This window comes from Leucoraja erinacea, chromosome 1 (genome assembly GCF_028641065.1).
Source record: "Leucoraja erinacea ecotype New England chromosome 1, Leri_hhj_1, whole genome shotgun sequence".
In the NCBI taxonomy this organism is placed as follows: Eukaryota; Metazoa; Chordata; class Chondrichthyes; order Rajiformes; family Rajidae; genus Leucoraja; species Leucoraja erinaceus.
The window spans coordinates 34,415,942-34,436,403 of NC_073377.1; the positions used below are offsets into that span (position 1 = coordinate 34,415,942).

General features: G+C 43.2%; 1 protein-coding gene across 3 annotated transcripts in view; it reads right to left on the reverse strand.

Moving 5' to 3' along the window:
- Positions 1 to 20,315, reverse strand: part of kiaa1328 (KIAA1328 ortholog) — a 140,211-nt gene extending 119,896 nt beyond the window's left edge. The window contains exons 1-5 of one of the 3 annotated variants that reach the window (XM_055632442.1): positions 20,216 to 20,315; positions 13,998 to 14,045; positions 11,158 to 11,309; positions 7,039 to 7,136; positions 3,682 to 3,797 (exon numbers count right to left, since the gene is read on the reverse strand). In XM_055632442.1, the coding sequence (XP_055488417.1) occupies positions 3,682 to 3,797; positions 7,039 to 7,136; positions 11,158 to 11,301 (358 nt within the window). In that variant the 5' untranslated portion in view covers positions 11,302 to 11,309; positions 13,998 to 14,045; positions 20,216 to 20,315. Of the gene's footprint in view, positions 1 to 3,681; positions 3,798 to 7,038; positions 7,137 to 11,157; positions 11,310 to 13,997; positions 14,046 to 20,187 lie in introns of all 3 variants that reach the window. The other 2 variants (XM_055632436.1, XM_055632449.1) reach the window with 2 other exon arrangements.
- Between the last annotated feature and the right edge of the window lie 147 nt (positions 20,316 to 20,462).

Consider the following 20,462-nt stretch of genomic DNA (forward strand, 5'->3'; position numbering starts at 1 on the left):
TGAATCTGAATCTGAATCTGGTCACGGGAATAGCATACAAACACCGTACAGACAGCACCTGTAGACGGGTTCGAAGCCGGGTCTCCGCTGCTGCAAACGCTGTAAGGCAGGAACTCTACCGTGGCGCCACCGTGCCGCCCTTATTGAAGTTTTTAAGAGCAAGAGATTTCGTAGGTCAGAAGGGACTAGACAAGGAGAGTCATGGTAAAAGCAAGGTTATTTGGAGATGAGGTCTACATTCTCGATTGGACGTATATGCATTATTAAAATAAGTTTGGTAACAGTCTTCAAAGGTACAATTACCTCACACATAGGTTTGAATTGTGCGGTAAAATGGTAGACTAGCAGATCCATTCTACAATGAACATAAAGCTAACCTTACCTCTCAAACATCACCCTTCAATTATTTGTATTTATTTTCAATTTTCACGATACAAGCAGAACTAGCAATGCCAACATTTATCGCTCATCTCCAATTGAAGTTAAGAAAGTGGTGGCGAGAGACTATCTTGAACCTCTACAGTCCATTTGGTACTCCCATAAAGTTGGTTTGTTGAGAGACCCAGGATTAACCACAAAAAAGGTACAGAAATATATTTCCAAGTCAGGACATGTACGTAGGAACCAAAACTGGACCCCAATGAAATCTTACCATTGATCATAGTGCACAATTATTCTCAGAAGTCTCATCTGGATACTCTAGTTAAAAATATATTCAATAATTTGTTTCATGTTTTAGTATTTACTGGCAGATCTTGTAAATGCTAACTTACTGAGTAGTGAAATGTGTTTGAAGGAAATTGTGCAATAAGCAGGGCCATTGAGTAAACAACTCAATTGAGATTATTTACTTACAATGTCAGAGGCCATTCAGCCCATTAAGTCCATGCTGGCACTTAAAATATTCCCATAAATTCCATTCCCCACCTATTTCGCTCTCACATTTCCATCGTGTGCTTTTTGGTTCTCCTGTCACCCACCTAAATAACGACAATTTGCAGTTGTGATTTAACCTACCAATCAACACACTTTGGGATTGCGGGACAACATCACATCACCCAGGGGAAACCAAGAGTCACAGGAAAAATATGCACATTCCAGCCAGAATGATGATCAAGATCAAAACAGGATGCTGGAGCTGATAGGTAACAAAATATATTCAAGTGTCAATACTATTGATGACTTCATGTTTTCAGTAAGGCCTTTGGATGTTACATGGTAGCTAACCCAAAGGATTAGGTTGATAAATTGGACTTAAAATCGCTTTTGTAATAGGAAGCAGAGCAGGAAGATGTAGGATTGTTTTTGTGGTTTGGAAGCCTGTGCACCATAGGGATCGGTGCCCAGACTATTATGATTTGTTATGTACATTATCAATTTGGATATGAATGAATAAAGTACGATTACAGGTGCACAACCTTTTATCCGAAAGCCTTGGGACCAGACACCTTTCGTAATTCAGAATTTGTCGGTCTTCGGAATGGAAATTTTTTTGCGTAGATTTTAATGGCTGGCTCAGTGGTAGAGTGCTCGGCTCATATCCGCAAGGTTGCGAGTTTGCGCCTTGATCCCGGCAGAAGAAGTTGGAGCGGGGCTGGGCTGGGCTGCTGCTGGCTGTGGGTCTCTCGGTTCTCCGTGCTTGCGGTGTGTGACCCCTTCCCTCCCGCGCAATATACTCTCAACTTCTCTTTTATGAATGGGGATTTAGTTCCCCTTTCTTCGAGGACCGACCGGAGGTTCCGCTGTCACCTCTGCAGGCCGCCCTCGGTGAACGTCCTGTCTCCCTGTCCCTGGGATAGTAGAGGGCGATCAAACAGCACAATACCCCCCTCCCCCTCCAACGCGACCCCAAGAACAAGAAGTACCTTCCACACTATCAGCTTCTGCCCATACACTGCGTGTTCCTCTGAAGTTGGAACGGGGCTGGGCTGGAGTTGCTGATCTGGGATCTCCGTGCTTGCAGTGGGCCTGGGGGTCGGTGTCCCGATGAGAGGGCGCAGCTCGGGCTGTGGGCGAACTGCCACTTGTCGCCGTAGCGGCCCATCGGGGAGCGGCTTCTGGTGGTCCTGACGTCTCCGGCCAGTTTGCAGTTTTCCTCTGGAGTTGGAACGGGGCTGGGCTGCTGCTGGCTGTGGGTCTCTGGGTTCTCCGTGCTTGCGGTGGGCCTGGGGGTCGGTGTCCCGTTGGTCCTGACGTCTCCGGTGACTGCACTGCGCTGCTAGAATCGCCGACGTGAAGACAGTGCAAAGCCCCCGCGCCGGTGCAATGAGCGGGGAGCTGGGGAGGGAAGGGGTCACACACATGGCCGGGAAGCAGAGGGGTGTAGGTGGGGTGAAACTGAAGGGAGCGACAATTTGCTGCTGCCTGCACGCTAAGTTTAAAAGTTCCCACGCAAGACTCACGATACACTGTGTATCGTGTCTACCGTGGGAACTTTCTAACCCAGCGGGCAGGCAGCAGCAGATTGTCAATTATTAACCCTCCCGCGCAATATACCCTCACCTCTTTTATGAATGGGGATTTAGTTCCCCTTTCTTCGAGGACCGACCGGAGGTTCCGCTGTCACCTCTGCGGGCCGCCCTCGGTGAACGTTTTCAAGGACCTTTCTTCAAGGACCCGAAAAAATGTCGCTATTCGGAGGTTTTCGTTATTTGGATCGTCGGATAAAAGGTTGTGCACCTGCAGTAAGTTTGCTAACAATATGAAAATTGGTGATGAGAGGAGGCTAGTCCCACGCTATAAAATAATATTGATCACTTGGTGAGATGAGCAACATGAAATGAAAGGGAGGGTCCCAAGAAGTATTTACTAACACAGTGACCTCAATATACTAGTCCAAAGATATCTCCAAGTGGCAGCACGGGTACATATGGTAGTGGAGGCATATGGGATACTTGCCATTATCTATACGCACTGGAAATGGGGCGGAGAAGACCTACCAAGATATTGCCTGAAATGAAGTATTTCAGCTGTGAGGAGACACTGAAGGCAAAAGAGACTACAGAAGCTGTAATAAAGAACAGAACATAAACAGAAACTGGAAGAACTCAGTGGGTCAAGCAACATCTGAGGCAAAATGTCCCAAAAGTTCATCTGCAAAGTCATTATTCATATTTTCTACATTCACATCCAAATTGTTAATGTACAGAACAAAAACCAAAAATCATAGCATCAATTCTTATGAACACCACAGGGTCACAGATTACTAATCACAAAATCAACCCCCGCCTTGTTTTTAAGTATGACTACATTTTTTATCCTCCTGTAGGGCCATTGTTTCATCCTTGCACAAACACATTGACACATAACAAACTACTTTATCCTTGATGATCTCCACTGGCCAGAAGTTGACCTCCTGCAAGCAGCTGCTACCTCTTCACTTCACCAATTTTCCAGACCTTAATTTCCAGTCTATTCTTGTCATTGTCCATAACAAATTGAAGTTTAACAGTGATATGGTCACTATTTCCAAACTCTTCTGGAATGATATGCAAATCCACTAACGTTATGGATAATGACTATGGTGGTATCATCTTGGATCTTGGAACTGCAGTAACACTGCATTCCATCCAACATTTTTTAATTGTGTCTATACCAAATATGCATTATCTAGATACGTTCTGTCAGATTTTTGGAACATAATATATAAAAATTCAAAATTATTAGACCAGTTAAGGATATCTTCCCGCTCAGTAGCAATTAGGCCATTCTGATCCTCCAGCTCTTTGATTTTCTTCTCAAATGTTTCATGTTCAGCCTTTAATCGTTCTTTAGTTTCTTCTTTCTCTTCGCTTACCCTAAGTAGACAAGCATATAAAATATATATTTTATGCACAAGAGAAGCAAATAGCGTTTTATCCAAAGTGAGTTTATAGTGTTGGAAGTTTATGTATTCTGTTCAACATTTTATAACTGATTATCCCAGTTCCTAAAAAATGCATTCAACTACGATTATATTTAAGATACAAAGTTGTTTCAATTCATGAAAGATGACAAGTTTGATATACAATGATTGGAAAAATACTGGCTTTACTAGCAACTCTTCGGTGCACTAAATGAATCTTTTTTTTTAACATTTCTCCAATCTTCTCTCTGATCTTTTGCCAATTGACTCAAATATGTCTGATTTTCATGACAGTGAAAAGAGTTGCTAAATTAAATATTCCTATAATTATGGGCCTATCGTTTAAATCTATCCATAATCTTCAAAATATTCAAAGTACAAACTCATCTTTTTTAGGCTTGCTACATAACCAAAGTCCTTCATCTCTGATATCATTCTAGTAAATCACTTGAGTACAAACGTTTCTGCCATCCTTTCATGCAGAGTTGAACACAATACTTCAGCAGACGTCAAACAATTTCTAATACATATCTTGGTTGAGTTTGTACTCCTGTCTTACTATAATGGCACGTAACCATTCTGCTTTAACAATATTATCAACTTACCCTGTCGTCTTTCAAAGATATATGTATGTGAAATATCACATCTTAACATTAATCTGTAAGTGTTACTAGACTAAGTGGGACACGGGAAGCCTGATCCCCCAACGCAATATTCCACCACTGAGGCATGAGCCCTCCCCCTACCCCCCCAACTGCGCATGATCGGCTGACAGGCCCGCACTAACGGCAGAAGTTAAGTTAAAGTTAATAATTTTGCATTTAATAATTCCATTACCTTGCCATCCCCCTTCTTGCTCCATGCTGTTTCCACGCTGTATCACTGTATATGACTCTCTATGTAAGAAGGCTTCAAAATATATTTACACGATATACTGCACAACATACTTCAACTCTCCACCACCGCAGTGTCAGGACAACTACCTACCCCTTAACATCAGCAAGTTGGCTATTGACCAAAGAAGTTGGCTGTTGACCAAAGAAATGAGGGGGTGAACACAACCTTGCCCTCATCAATGAATCTACTGTAGAGATAGTCACCCGCTTCTAGTTCCGTACTATCAATATCACTCACAACCCAATCTGATCCCTTCACAAATGTAATGATCAATAAAGTGCATCAGCACATCTACTTTCTTAGGTGTGCAAGAAGATTTGGTTTATCCACAAAGATCATTTTAAACATCTACAGATACACTATAGAAAGTATACTAACAGGATGCATCGCAGCTCGATCTGCCCTTGACCACCTAAATCTGCAGAGGGTAGTGAACATAGACAAGTCCATCAAAGGTTTATCACTGATTAAGAAGGAACTGCAGATGCTGGAGAATCGAAGGTACACAAAAAAGCTGGAGAAACTCAGCGGGTGCAGCAGCATCTATGGAGCAAAGGAAATAGGCAACGTTTCGGGCCGAAACCCTTCTTCAGACTGATCGGGGGCGGGGACAAGAAAGGAAAAAGGAGGAGGAGCCCGAAGGCTGGGGGATGGGAGGAGACAGCAGGGGGACTGAGGAAGGGGAGGAGACAGCAAGGACTAACAAAATTGGGAGAATTCGATGTTCATGCCCCCAGGATACAGACTCCCCAAACGGAATATGAGGTGCTGTTCCTCCAATTTCCGGTGCTGCTCGCTGTGGCCATGGAGGAGACCCAGGACAGAGAGGTCGGAGACGGGGTGGGAGGGGGAGTTGAAGTGCTGAGCCACCTGGAGGTCAGCTTGGTTATTGCGGACCGAGCGGAGGTGTTCGGCGAAACGATCGCCCAACCTCCGCTTGGTCTCACCGATATAGATCTGCTGACATCTAGAGCAGCGGATGCAATAGATGAGGTTGGAGGAGATGCAGGTAAACCTCTGTCGCACCTGGAACGATTGCTTGGGTCCTTGAACGGAGTCGAGGGGGGAGGTAAAGGGACAAGTGTTGCATCTCTTGCGGTTGCAAGGGAAAGTGCCCGGGGAGGGGGTGGTATGAGAGGGAAGGGAAGAATTGACAAGGGAGTTATGGAGGGAGCGGTCTTTGCGGAAGGCAGATATGGGGGGAGATGGGAAGATGTGGCGAGTGGTGGGGTCACGTTGGAGGTGGCGAAACTGACGGAGGATTACCTTTTGTATGTGACGGCTGGTGGGGTGAAAGGTGAGGACTAGGGGGACTCTGCCCTTGTTGCGAGTGGGGGGATGGGGAGAGAGAGCAGTGTTGTGGTGTATGGAAGAGACCCTGGTGCGTGCCTCATTTATAGTGGAGGAGGGGAACCCCCGTTCCCTGAATAATGAGGACATTTCAGATGTCCTGGAGTGGAACGCCTCATCCGTGGAGCAGATGCGGCGTAGACGGAGGAATTGGGAGTAGGGGATGGAGTCCTTACAGGAAGCAGGGTGGGAAGAAGTGTAGTCCAGATACCCATCAGTCAGTGGGTTTATAGTGGACGTCGGTCAGAAATCTATCACCTGCAATGGAGATAGTGAGGTCAAGGAATGGTAGGGAAGTGTCGGAAATGGTCCAGGTGTATTTGAGTGCCGGGTGAAGTCAGTCAGTTGTGTGCGGGTGCAGGAGATGGCACCAAAGCAGTCGGCGATGTAGCGGAGGTAGAGGTCGGGGATGGGGCCCTGGTATGGATTGAACAAGGATTGCTCGACGTAACCGACAAATAGGCTTCCTGCTATTCAGTCTATCTTCATGATATGTTGGATCAGGAAATCATCCTTGCCACCCTGGCCATTACTTCTACTTCTGGGAGAAGATACAGGAGTTTGAAAGCTCAGACATTCAGGCTTAAGACAGCTTCTTCCCCACTATTATCAAACTCCTTAACCTTTTTTCACCCATCCTGCCCGGAGGTGCTACCATGTGCTCTTACTCATAACTCCTCATTGGATTATTCTGTTATTGTACTTTAATCTTTTGTGCACTATGATCTTGTACCATTCTGCTGTTTTCCATTCATTATCATATTTATTGTTGTATTTATCATTAACGTATGTATACATTCACGTTGAGCACCAACTTTGTGGTATCCGTGATGTGACATTGCTCAGCACAGATCAGATGAAATGTCTTAGACCAGTAAGAGAAAGAGTATGGACATAAAGAACAAAAAGGGTGAAAACCACAAGAGATTGAAAGTTGCAAAACTCACCTTGCAAGCTCTTTGATTAGATTAGCAATGCGCCTCTTGTCCTCTGGGCAGAGGTCCTTCAAAGATGCAGTCTTGGACCCCCGCTTTTCATTAATAACCTGATCCATGACAAAAAGCAAGAAACTTGTTACAAATTCATCCATCATGAAAACTTTTTCAAGTTTTCCCTTTAGCCTGTCGGAAATCATCAGTCCCATCAGAATCTCCTATCGGACAGTTGCTACCCAACTTTTCTCCAACTGACTTTGGCTTTAATATGGATCATAATGGCAAGTGCCAGGCACTCATTTTCCTGCAACACCTCTATTCCTCCACGGAATTTATTTGGCCAAGCAAATTAAAGCAAACCTGGAAGGAGAGAACAATCCTAAAGACCCTAAATAAATTCAAATAATACATTTCCACATGCAGAAGAGTGTGACACGTTGGTGCAAGAGGATATTCAGAGAGCTTCTTTACCTAGAAGGTTATTAGTTTGTGGAAGTCACGACAAGGAGTAGTCAAAACAAATTGTATGAATGCATTCAAAGATAGTCACAAGTGGGGAAAAAGGACATAACTGTGAGGTTTAATTTACTTCCATGTTGACAACTTGGCAAAAGGCCAAGATCTAATCTAAATCTAAAAAACATTCTAAACAAAACTATCCAAGATTATATTTGATTTGCAAACACAAAAACAGTGCTGAGTGACGAACTCCTGCTGCTACAAGAATTCTCCGCCAACCACAAAGATCTGAACTGATCTTTTTCCTCAAACAGAAATAGCGGAAAATTGGGTTCCAAGCACAAAACCTGCAGAGCCGGACTATTGATGTTGTACGATTCCTGACTGGGCCAGTTTATTCCAGCCCCTTGTCTTATATTAAATTTATTAGGCAAGTATGTATACATGCAAGGAATTTGCCTTGGTGCTTTGCTCGCAAATAACAACATGATATACAGTAGACAGTTAAAAATAAAACATTATCATTTAAACCTGTGAAGAATTAAATAAAATACCAGAGCACGAGGAGCCTACAGACTTTTGGCTGTTGAGTGGAGGTAGTGCTCGTGGAAAAAAAGCTGTTTTTATGTTTGGTTTTTACAGTCCAGAGTCGCCTTCCAGAGGGAAGTGCTTCAAAGAGTTTGTGGATCAGAGATGATCTTACCCGCTTTCTTCCTGGCCCTTGCAGTGTACATCGTCGATGGGGTGAAGGTTGCAACCAACAACCTTCTCGGCTGATTGAATGATGCGATGCAGCCTCCGGATGTCATGCTTGGTGGCTGAGCCAAGCCAAACCATGAAGGAGAAGGTGAGGACAGACTCTATGAGGGCAGTATAAAACTGGACCATCATTGCCTGTGGCAGATCGTTTTTCTCAACTGCCACAGGAAGTACATCCTCTGTTGGGCATTTTTGACTATGGAGTCGATGGTGGCCTCCCATTTAAGGTCCATGGAGATGATGGTTCCAAGGAACTTAAATTACTCCATAGATGTGACTGTGGTGTTGTTGATGGTGAGTGGGGGGAAGGGAGGCAGAGCTATCTTAAAGTCTACAATCGATTCCACCTTCTTAAGAGCAATGAGCTCCAGGTTGTTGCGATGGCACCAGGGTGCAGGTTGTGTCACTTCCTACCTGTAGGCAGATTCCTCCCCATCCTGAATCAGTCCAATCAGGGTTGTGTCGTCCGCAAACTAGAAAAGTTTGACAGAGGAGTCTGTGGAGGTGCAGTCATTGGTGTAGAGGAGAGGGGAGAGTACGCAGCTTTGATGTGCTGAGCATCTGCGGGTCCGAGATGTAGTTTCAAAGCCTCACATGCTGCATCCTGTCTGTCAGGAAGTAGATGATCCACTGACAGAGGGGTTCAGGCACTGTCAACTGTGAGATTTGGAGTGTAGTAGCTCTGGCACAATGGCGTTGAATGCAGTGCTAAAATCCACAAACAAAATCCTTGCATAGGTGCTGGGGGATGAAATGTAGGCCGAGGTTGACTGCGTTATCCACTGATCTATTTGCCCAATATGCAAACGGCAGTGGGTCCAGCAGGGGGTTTATGATATTTTTCAGGTGGGCCAGCACAGGTCTTTCAAGGGTCTTCATGATAACAGAGTGCAATAGGCCTGTAGTCATCAAGACCAGTAATCCTTGGCTTTTTGGGTACGGGAACAATAGTGGAGACTTTGAAGCAGGCAGGGAGAGTGCAGGTTTGCAGGGGCCGGTTGAAAATGTCTGTGTAGACCGGTGCCAGTTGTTCGACATAGAGATTGAGGGGTAGAGGGGGGAACATTGTCCGGTCCAGGAGATTTCTGGCTTTTCTGTCTCCTGAATAGTTTTTCCACCTCCTCAATTGCTGTTGTTAGTGATGGAGAAGTGGCCAGACTGATGTTGGGTAGCAAGGAGGGATTGGGTAGTGGACGAGGGCCCAGCCTTTGCAGGTTGGAATCAGGCTGTAAGTTGGTGAGAAGTGGTGATTGGGGAGGAGTGGGTGGGGAAGGGTCTAGTCTTTGCATGCTGGAGTCAGGCTGTATGTAGGTGTGAGGTGGTGATTGGGGAGGACTGTGTGAGGAAGGGTCCAGTCTTTGCAGATTGGAGTCAGGCTGTGAGTAGGTGTGAAGTGGTGATTGGGGAGGAGTGGGAGGGGGAGAGAGGGAGGAGGTACCAGGGTTATGTTTCTGTCTATCGAACCTGCAATAGAACTCGTTCAGGTCACTGGTCAGCTGAGGAGTCCAAGGAGCGGGGGGTTTTCCTCGTGTAACTCATCCACTTTGTTGTTGAGAGAACGTAGATTTGCAAGGAATATACTCGGGAGCGGTGTGCTTAATCCTTGTCGCCGGAGTCGGGTGAGTGCTCCAGAGCGCTTCCCCTGGGTCCTCCTCCGTCTCAACATAGAAACATAGAAATTAGGTGCAGGAGTAGGCCATTCGGCCCTTCGAGCCTGCACCGTCATTCAATATGATCATGGCTGATGATCCAACTCAGTATCCCGTACCTGCCTTCTCTCCATACCCTCTGATCCCCTTAGCCACAAGGGCCACATCTAACTCCCTCTTAAATATAGCCAATGAACTGGCCTCGACTACCCTCTGCGGCAGAGAGTTCCAGAGATTCACCACTCTCTATGTGAAAAAAGTTCTTCTCATCAAAAGTTCTTCTCAAGATCTGAGTTTGCACGTTCTCCCTGAGACCACCTAGGTTTCCTCCAGGTGCTCGTTTCCTCCCACATGTGGGTTTGTAGGTCAATTAGCCTCTGTAAATTGATCCTGATGTATGGGGAGTGGATACGCAAGTTGGATAACATAGAGGTGATCGATGGTCGGCGATTTATGGTCGTCGTGGTCACAGTGATCCGAAGGCCCCGTTTCTAAACTGTGTTACTAAACTTAACTAAACTAAAGAAAAAACTAAAATCTACATTGCTATACTACCCTAAAGTGTACATACCCTTACCTTGTCCATCAACCGCCGTTGCAGATTTTTATTAAAGTCTTATGAAAATCTAAGTACTCCATTTACAACGATTCCCTTTTGCTAAACTAGGAACCAATTGTTGATTTGAGGAAAGGAAAGCCGATGGATCATGCACCTGCCTTCATTGGATGGACAGTGGTGGAGAGTCAGCTTCAAGTTCTTGGACGTACACATCTCTGATCGTTGTCCTGGGCCAAAAATGTTGATACAATCACAAAGAAAGCTCATCAACACTCCACCTCCTCAAAAATTTGAGGAGATTCGGCACATTCCCAAATATTCTATCGAACTACTCCAAGTGCATGCCAGAGAACATACTGAGTGAATTTGAATGTTCAAGAGCTAAGGAGGTTGCAGAAAGTGGTGGACATTGCCCGGCCCAACGTGGATACTGACTGCTGCTAGGAGTGAGTGGTGGTGGTGGGGGAAGATATAATATAGTTCTCAGATAGGCAAATTAATGCTAAATTAAACAAATTAGAACAATATGAACCTTATGGGCCAGAGGGCCTCTTCATTTGCTGTATTATTCTATGTTCTATTCCTGCACCCAATTACATATGCCTCTAATTTCATGATTTACGACTTGCTTTATCGATCAACCACTGTGCACAAGGTGAATCTTCCATGGTTTACCAAATGCAATAATGATTACAAAGTTTTTACCTCATTCGACATGGATGGCTTTACAGGTCTAATCTTCAGAGGATTCAAAAAGGCAGAATCAGAGTGTTGTGGGAGTTTTGCTCTAACTTCTTGCATTTTGCACCATCTCACACCATCTCTTTCAGGTCTGATATTTCCCTCCATCAACAATCCTAATAAATGCAATAAAACAATTTGTGAAGATGCCACGCAGTGTTTCAGTAAATTGATTTGTTTTTAATTATCGTTTAAATCTAAATATTCAGGCGATGCAAGCAACATTATTAATACCACATTTAATGCCCATCCCTGGTTAAGAATAATTAGAAAAAATTGACATAACTAGATGATTCACCCGACTCAAAAAGAATTCTAGCATACCAGTTCCTTTCCACCACAATTGGCAGCTGCCAACCTGAAATGTCATCTGCCCATGTTCTCCAGAGATGTTGCCTATCTACTGACTTAACCAGTACTTTGTGTCATTTTATGTATTAATCAACATTTGTAGTATTTTGTTTCTCTATTATTTACACTGACATTCATTTGTTAGATATTTGCCAATAGATAAAAGTCCTATGTGAGAAGCCCAAAAATACCCACATGGATGAAATTGTTAAATCTGGTTTTTTCCATCTGAGGCAGCTGGCAAAAATAAAGCCGATTTTGTCAAGGAAGCACTTTGAGACGGTAATCCATGCCTTTGTTACCACCCGGCTGGATTACTGCAATGCACTGTATCTGGGGGTTAGTCGGTCCTCCATCGCCCGTCTCCAGATGGTACAGAATGCAGCTGTTCGTCTCTTGACAGGCACACGAAAGCATGATCATGTTTCTCACCTTTTGGCCTCTCTCCACTGGCTGCCTATTCAGTATAGGATTCGTTTTAAAATTATTTTATTTACTTTTAAATCCCTAAGCGGTCTTGCCCCGTCCTACCTATCTGAGCTTCTTCACCCTTATTCGCCCTCCCGCTCTCTCAGGTCAGATGATCAGCTGCTCCTGATTGAGCCAAAGACTAAGCGGAAGCTCAGAGGGGACCGTGCCTTTGCTGTGTCGGCTCCGAGATTGTGGAATGAATTGCCTCTGCACGTTAAACAGGCCCCTTCTCTAGCTGTTTTTAAATCACTCCTGAAGACATATCTATTCTCCATGGCCTTTGTAGACCAGTGAGGTGTCGAATTGTTTATTAACTTTATTTGCTTGGTTTTGCTGCGTTGTTTGTACTTGTGTTTTATGTTTTTTAATTTATTGTTTGGATTTTTGTATGTAATTTATGCGCCTCGTGTTAGTTGTATGTTCTGTTGTTCTGCCTGTTTTATGATGTCTTGCTTGTTTTCTTTTTTCTGTACAGCACTTTGGTCAGCTTTGGTTGTTTTTTAAGGTGCTTAACAAATAAAGTTATTATTATTATTATTATTATTATGAAATATATAAAGAATATAAAGTTGCATAGCCATAACATACTATGTTTAGTATTGCAAAAATGACAATACAGGACAAAGCCTATTGCAAAGCTAGCACATCTGGACCTTCCACTGAATACGCTACTCAGCCCTACACATCTGCCCCATCATTTTTATGATCACAGAACTGATGTGATTTTAACCTAGTCCACACAATAGTCTAACAACAGTAACTTTTTAACCTTTTGCATATCAATAATCCATCTCAAAGGCTCAGTTACCATGCTTTTTGAGAAAGAAAATGCCAAATGGTCTTGAAGCTAATGATCCCCAGTTCTAGATTCTCATACAAGAGGAAACATATTCTGCGTATCCATCCTATGAGGAATCCTCAGGACCTTGTATGTTTCAATCAAGTTCCTTTTCATTTTTGTAACCCCCAGTACATACAAGAATAGCCTGGTTATTAACCTCAACAACCCATTTGTGGTCTTAGTCCAATAAATCATCTCCAAACTCCTTCATTGAACATCCTTCAATGGAATTTTTTTTTTTAATATGGGTGAGTACTGTATACATATATATACATGCTAAAAGTATACAATAATATTTACACTGACATTTATTGGATATTTGCCAAAAGATAAAAGACCTTAATTGAGAGACCCAAAAACACCCATCTGGATAAAATATGTAAAGAACACCGAGGTCGCATAGACAATATATCCTTCTTTAGCAAGGTAACCAGTGCAATATACAATGTTCCTATTCAATAATTCATAGTGGGTCTCATCAATGTCATACACAACAAGCCCATAAACTACCTATTTTATTTTTATTCAATTTCCCTGGCAACAGATTGATACATTGATAGCTTTCTCAATAGTGTACTGAACTAGTGTACTGCACCACATAACTGTCTTTCTGAATACAATATGCCACAAGGGACTATTGATGACAAAAGCCAAAGAGCCCAAAACATAAAGGTTGTGTTGCATATTGGAACAGCTAAAATGTGATATCCATAACCACCTATACTGAAATAATATCACACATGGGGCATCCACAATTGAAATCACAAAAGGGGTCCTCTAAAGCAATATAAAACTTGTAAACACCAGTTTACAAGTTAGGAAAAAGGCACAAATTAGAAAAATAATCCTTGGTTATTCTGTGTGTTTTTAAAATCAATAATCTATGCAATGGATGCTACTCACAAAAATAAAAAGGTAACAACACAAAATTAAAATGGAATGAATTCTTCGTATCTGTGATGTATTTACCACATTATTACTGAGACTAAATAAACAAATATTTTCTGTTTTTTCACAACACAGTTCATGTGGAGATACAATATAGAATAAAATTGGTCGGAGAAAGATTCATATCAACTTATACAACAGTTTAACAGTTCTGACAACCCATATTCTTACAAAATATTTCTTCAAGTCATACCTGGTACAATCACCACAGACTGTTCTTCATCTGATGCTAGATGCAATTCTGTCAAAGAAAGTAAGGTGCGCCAGGAACTGAGTTGGAGTTTGACACAGTCAAAAACTTTAATACATCAGTCATAATCCAATTGTTACAAACAATACCCATGAATTTACACAACAGTAACTTAATATCCAAAACACCTCATTGAAATGCAACTCATAATGAAGGCAAACGCCATGAAGAAGGGTCTGGAGTTAAAATGTCTTCCATCCATTTCCCTCCACAGATGCTACTGGCACTGCTACTGAGTTTCTCCACAGTTTGTTTTTCACAGAGAACAAAATCACTTTTCTCCCTGGGTTTTTCCTTTAAACTAAAAATGTTCTTAAATGCCTTCAAGAGCATTGGGACACTCAAGACAAAAAGATGCGAGACGATCATCCAAACTTTAATTTGGTACGGCAGCTTAGATCATCTTGGAAAAAGTCTCAAATATCATCTCCTGAAATGCTTGCTTTTTTAACCCACATGATGGTAAGTTTGAGAACTCGGATTACAATTGGTTGCCGATTGGGAAAAGGGGGAGATGCAGCGAGACCTGGGTGTCATGGTACACCAGTCATTGAAGGTAGGCATGCAGGTGCAGCAGGCAGTAAAGAAAGCGAATGGTATGTTAGCTTTCATTGCAAAAGGATTTGAGTATAGGAGCAGGGAGGTTCTACTGCAGTTGTACAGGGTCTTGGTGAGACCACACCTGGAGTATTGTGTACAGTTTTGGTCTCTAAATCTGAGGAAGGACATTATTGCCATAGAGGGAGTGCAGAGACGGTTCACCAGACTGATTCCTGGGATGTCAGGACTGTCTTATGAAGAAAGACTGGATAGACTTGGTTTATACTCTCTAGAATTTAGGAGATTGAGAGGAGATCTTATAGAAACTTACAAAATTCTTAAGGGGTTGGACAGGCTAGATGCAGGAAGATTGCTCCCGATGTTGGGGAAGTCCAGGACAAGGGGTCACAGCTTAAGGATAAGGGGGAAATCCTTTAAAACCGAGATGAGAAGAACTTTTTTCACACACAGAGTGGTGAATCTCTGGAACTCTCTGCCACAGAGGGTAGTTGAGGCCAGTTCATTGGCTATATTTAAGAGGGAGTTAGATGTGGCCCTTGTGGCTAAAGGGATCAGGGGGTATGGAGAGAAGGCAGGTACGGGATACTGAGTTGGATGATCAGCCATGATCATATTGAATGGCGGTGCAGGCTCGAAGGGCCGAATGGCCTACTCCTGCACCTAATTTCTATGTTTCTATGTTTCTACAAACAATTTAAATATCCGAGGAGCAGCAATCCAGAAGGGATTTTGATCAAATGGTAATCTTGAATGTGACCACCAGAAGCATGTCAATTATTACTTTAAGTGAATAGCATCAGCAGATTTAAGGAAATGATTACGTGACAGACATCACTGAAGAGTCAGAACCATCTTCAAATACGTTTAAATACCTTCTACATATATACTGTCATCCTCATAGATAATGTGGCAATCCAAACCTTGAAACCCCCCTTCCAAAATCTTTCCTGCTACCTCTAACACCATTCCACCTCCCCACACTTTGCAGATCTGAAAGAAATATGGTGGTGAATATTTACCATAGCAGGATCCACCCAGTTAATATTATTATAATTCTAACATAGCATCATTATGAAATATTCTTTCATGCCATTACAGTGCAGGATATAAAACTATAGAACTAGATGCCTGATTGTGCTAAGTCCATAACACTCCAAACCTTTCCTATCTCTGACCTGACTAGGTATCTTTGAGGAAGTGCAGGGTAGGTTCACGAGGTTAATTCCCGGGATGACAGGACTGTCATATGTTGATAGAATGAAACAGCTGGGCTTGTATACACTGGAATTTAGAAGGATGAGAGGGAATCTTATTTAAAGCATTTTGTTGCAGGATATCTTATTTAAACATATAAGATTATTAAGGGATTGGGCACGCTAGAGGCAGGAAACATGTTCCCGATGTTGGGGAAGTCCAGGACCAGGGGTCACCGTTTAAGAATAAGAGGTAAGCCATTTAGAGCGGAGATGAGGAAAAACGTTTTCACACAGAGGGTTATGAATCTGTGGAATTCTCTGGATGCTTTCAAGAGAGTTAGATAGAGCTCTTAAAGATAGCGGGAGTTTGGGGATATGGCGAGAAGGCAGGAACTGGGTACTGATTGTGGATGATCACCCATGATCATATTGAATGGCGAAGCTGGCTTGTAGGGCCAAATGGCCTACTCCTGCACCTATTGTCTAATGATAGGTGGACAAGGCCAGAGATCAGAAGATGATAAGAGACTGTGAGCTAAGGTGAGAAGAAGAGTTTATTGTCATGTGTCCCAGATAGGACAATGAAATTCTTGCTTTGCTTCAGCACAACAGAATATGGTGGGCATGAATACAGAACAGATCAGTGTGTCCATATACCATTATATTAATATATACACACATTAATAAATAAACAGATAAAGTGCAAATAAACAGATAATGGTCTATTAATGTTCAGAATTTTGTTTGACTTGTGTTTAATAGCCTGATGGCTGTGAGGAAGTACCTATTCCTGAACCTGCACGTTGCAGTCTTCAGGCTCCTGTACCTTCTACCTGAAGGTAGCGGGGAGATGAGTGTGTGGCCAGGATGGTGTGGGTCCTTGATGATGCTGCCAGCCTTTTTGAGGCAGCCACTGCGATAGATCCCCTCGATGGTAGGGAGGTCAGAGCTGATGATGGACTGGGCAGTGTTTACTACTTTTTGTAGTCTTTTCTGCTCCTGGGCGCTCAAGTTGCCGAACCAAGGAATGGGTGACGTTTCGGGGACTCTTCACCAGGGGAAAGGGAGATACAGAGATAAGGAAGTGTAAGGTCAAGAAAACGAGACAAAGCGGTTGGAGATCAAGGAAAATGTAGAATCATTGTTAGCTAGAAGAAGGTAAAAACAAAGCAAACAAAAATAAAATGTAATCGAGGACAGTCAGACTGGTTGGAGAAGTAGGAAGGGATGGGGAGAGAGGGAAAGCAAGGGAGACCTGAAGTTAGAGAAGTTAATAATCATACAGCTGGGGTATAAGCTGTCACGCGAAATAAGAGGTGTCGTTCCTCCAATTTGCGCTGGGACACTCTGACAATGGAGGAGGTCAGTGTGAGAATGGGATGGGGAGTTAAAGTGTTTAGCAAACGGGAGATCAGGCAAGTTTAGGCGGACTGATCAGAGGTGTTCAGCGAAACGATCGTTGAGCTTGCCCTTGATCTCGCCGATATACAATGCCCCCCATAATGATTGGGACAAAGACCCATAATTTATTTATTGTCTCTGTACTCCACAATTTGAGATTTGTAATAGGAAAAGGGAAAAAAAAAAAAAAAAAATCACACGTGGTTAAATTGCATTGTCACATTTTAATAAAGGCCATGTTGATACACTTTGGTTTCACCATGTAGAAATTACAGCAGTCTTTACACATAGTCCCCCCCCCCATTTCAGGGCACCATAATGTTTGGGACACAGCGATGTCATGTAAATGAAACTAGTCATGTTTTAGTATTTTGTTATATCCTTTGCATGCAATGACTGCTTGAAGTCTGCGATTCATGGGCATCACCAGTTGTTGCGTGTCTTCTCTGGTGATGCTCTGCTAGGCCTGAATTGCAGCCATCTTTAGCTTTGCCGTGTTTTGGAGGCTAGTCCCCTTCAGTATTCTCTTCAACATATAAAAGGCATGCTCAATTGGGATCAGATCGGGTGATTGACTTGGTCACTCAAGAATTGACATTTTTTTAGCTTTGAAAAACTCCTTTGTTGCCTTAGCAGTATGTTTGGGATCATTGTCTTACTGTAGAATGAACCGCCGGCCAATGAGTTTTGAGGCATTTGTTTGAATTTGAGCAGATAGGATGTGTCTATACACTTCAGAATTCATAATTCATCAGCAGTTGTATCATCAATGAAGATAAGTGAGCCAGTACCTTCAGCAGCCATACATGCCCAGGCCATAACACCTCCACCACCGTGGTTCACAGATGTGGTGGTATGCTTTGGATCTTGCGCAGTTCCTTCTCTCCTCCATGCTTTGCTCTTGCCATCACTGTGATACAAGTTAATCTTTGTCTCATCTGTCCACTAAACCTTTTTTCCAGAACTGTGGTTGCTCTTTTAAGTACTTCTTGGCAAACTGTAACCTGGCCATCCTATTTTTCCGGCAAAACCAGTGGTTTGCATCTTGCAGTGCAGCCTCTGTATTTCTGTTCATGGAGACTTTTACGGACAGTGGTCATTGACAAATCCACACCTGACTCCTGAAGCGTGTTTCTGATCTAACGGACAGGTGTTTGATGATTTTTCTTTATTATTGAGAGAATTCTTCTGTCATCAGCTGTGGAGGTCTTCTTTGGCCTGCCAGTCCCTTTGTGATTAGTAAGCTCACCAGTGCTCTCTTTCTTCTTAACGATTTTCCAAACAGTTGATTTTGGTGAGCCTAAGGTTTGGCTGATGTCTCTAACAGCTTTATTCTTGTTTCTCAGTCTCATAATAGCTTCTTTAACTTTCATTGGCACAACTTTGGTCCTCATGTTGATTAACAGCAACAAAAGTTTCCAAAGGTAATGGAAAGACTGCAGGAAAGACTAGGTGCTGAGAGCTCTCTTATGTTGATACCTGCATTGAGGAGGCAATTAAACACACCTGAGCAATTACAAATGCCTATGAAGTCACGTGTCCCAAACATTATGGTGCCCTGAAATAGGGGGACCATGTATAAACACTGATGTAATTTCTACATGGTGAAACCAAAATGTATAAAAATAGCCTTTAATAAAATCTGACAATGTGCACTTTAACCATGTGATTTTTTCTATTACAAATCTCGAATTGTGGAGTACAGAGGCAAACAAATAATGATGGGTCTATGTCACAAACATTATGGAGCGCACTATATAAGAGTCTGAGGTCCCATAGCAGACACAGTAGATGAGGTTGGAGGAGGTGCAAGTGAACCTCTGCCTCACCTGAAAAGACTGTCAGGATCCTTGGACGGAGTCAAGGGGACAGGTATAGGGACAGGGTGCAGAGAAAATATCTGGGGAAGGGGTGGTTTGGGTGGGAAGGGATGAGTATTAGTGATTATTTGTGAACGATATCGCTGAGCACGAAACATGCGACTGCAGATGCTAGTTTACAAAAAAACATAGGTGGTGGGGTAACTCAGCAGGTCAGGAAGCATCCCTGGTGAACATGGGTAGGTGACGTTTCGGGTTGGAACCCTCTCAGACTGAAGAAGGGTTTCGGACCGAAACGTTGCCTATTTCCTTCGCTCCATAGATGCTGCTGCACCCGCTGAGCTTCTCCAGCATTTTTGTGTAACCTCTCAGACTGAGTTTTGTTTCCCTCTCAGACTGAGTTTTGTTTCCCTCAAATTACAGTACAGCAAGAAGGCAGTACATTCAAAATATATCCAATGTATCACCATCCATTACCCGAAAATAAACATAGAAACATAGAAATTAGGTGCAGGAGTAGGCCATTCGGCCCTTCGAGCCTGCACCGCCATTTAATATGATCATGGCTGATCATCCAACTCAGTATCCCGTACCTGCCTTCTCTCCATACCCTCTGATCCCCTTGGCCACAAGGGCCAAATCTAACTCCCTCTTAAATATAGCCAATGAACTGGCCTCAACTACCCTCTGTGGCAGAGAGTTCCAGAGATTCACCACTCTCTGTGTGAAAAAAGTTCTCCTCATCTCGGTTTTAAAGGATTTCCCCCTTATCCTTAAGCTGTGACCCCTTGTCCTGGACTTCCCCAACATCGGGAACAATCTTCCTGCATCTAGCCTGTCCAACCCCTTAAGAATTTTGTAAGTTTCTATAAGATCCCCTCTCAATCTTCTAAATTCTAGAGAGTATAAACCAAGTCTATCCAGTCTAAGCGTTTACACTTGCAAATGATAAAGATGCCCTGTGTGGAGGGAAGTCCAGGGAAGTTACCATCATTTAAATCAGACACTAGTCTAATCAACATGATGATCGGGTACATCATGTAGTGTCAGGTGCCGTCCCATAACTGTGACATCCAAAACTAGTGTAGTGTCGATGCTTGGCTGTGTGGTACTTTGAACTGTCTCTTGCTTCACTCTGCCTCAACAAAAGGATACGATCTCTGCTCCAGAAAACTTCACTCACCGAATTCGCAGCTTTCGCCATCTTAAACAACCGCCACTCCCATGATCCTGCGCCTCCCGTCGCAAACAACCACACGTCACAACGCCGGCGTCGAATGTGCGCTCGTAGTCCTGCACAGTGAGGGTGAAAACTACATTTCCCAGAAGGCTTTGGGTTTAACGCATGCGCTCATTGCGCATTGGTGAACGGTAAGCACAGAGATTGAGCGAGGCGGAGGTGACGGGAACTACATTTCCCAGAAGGGTTT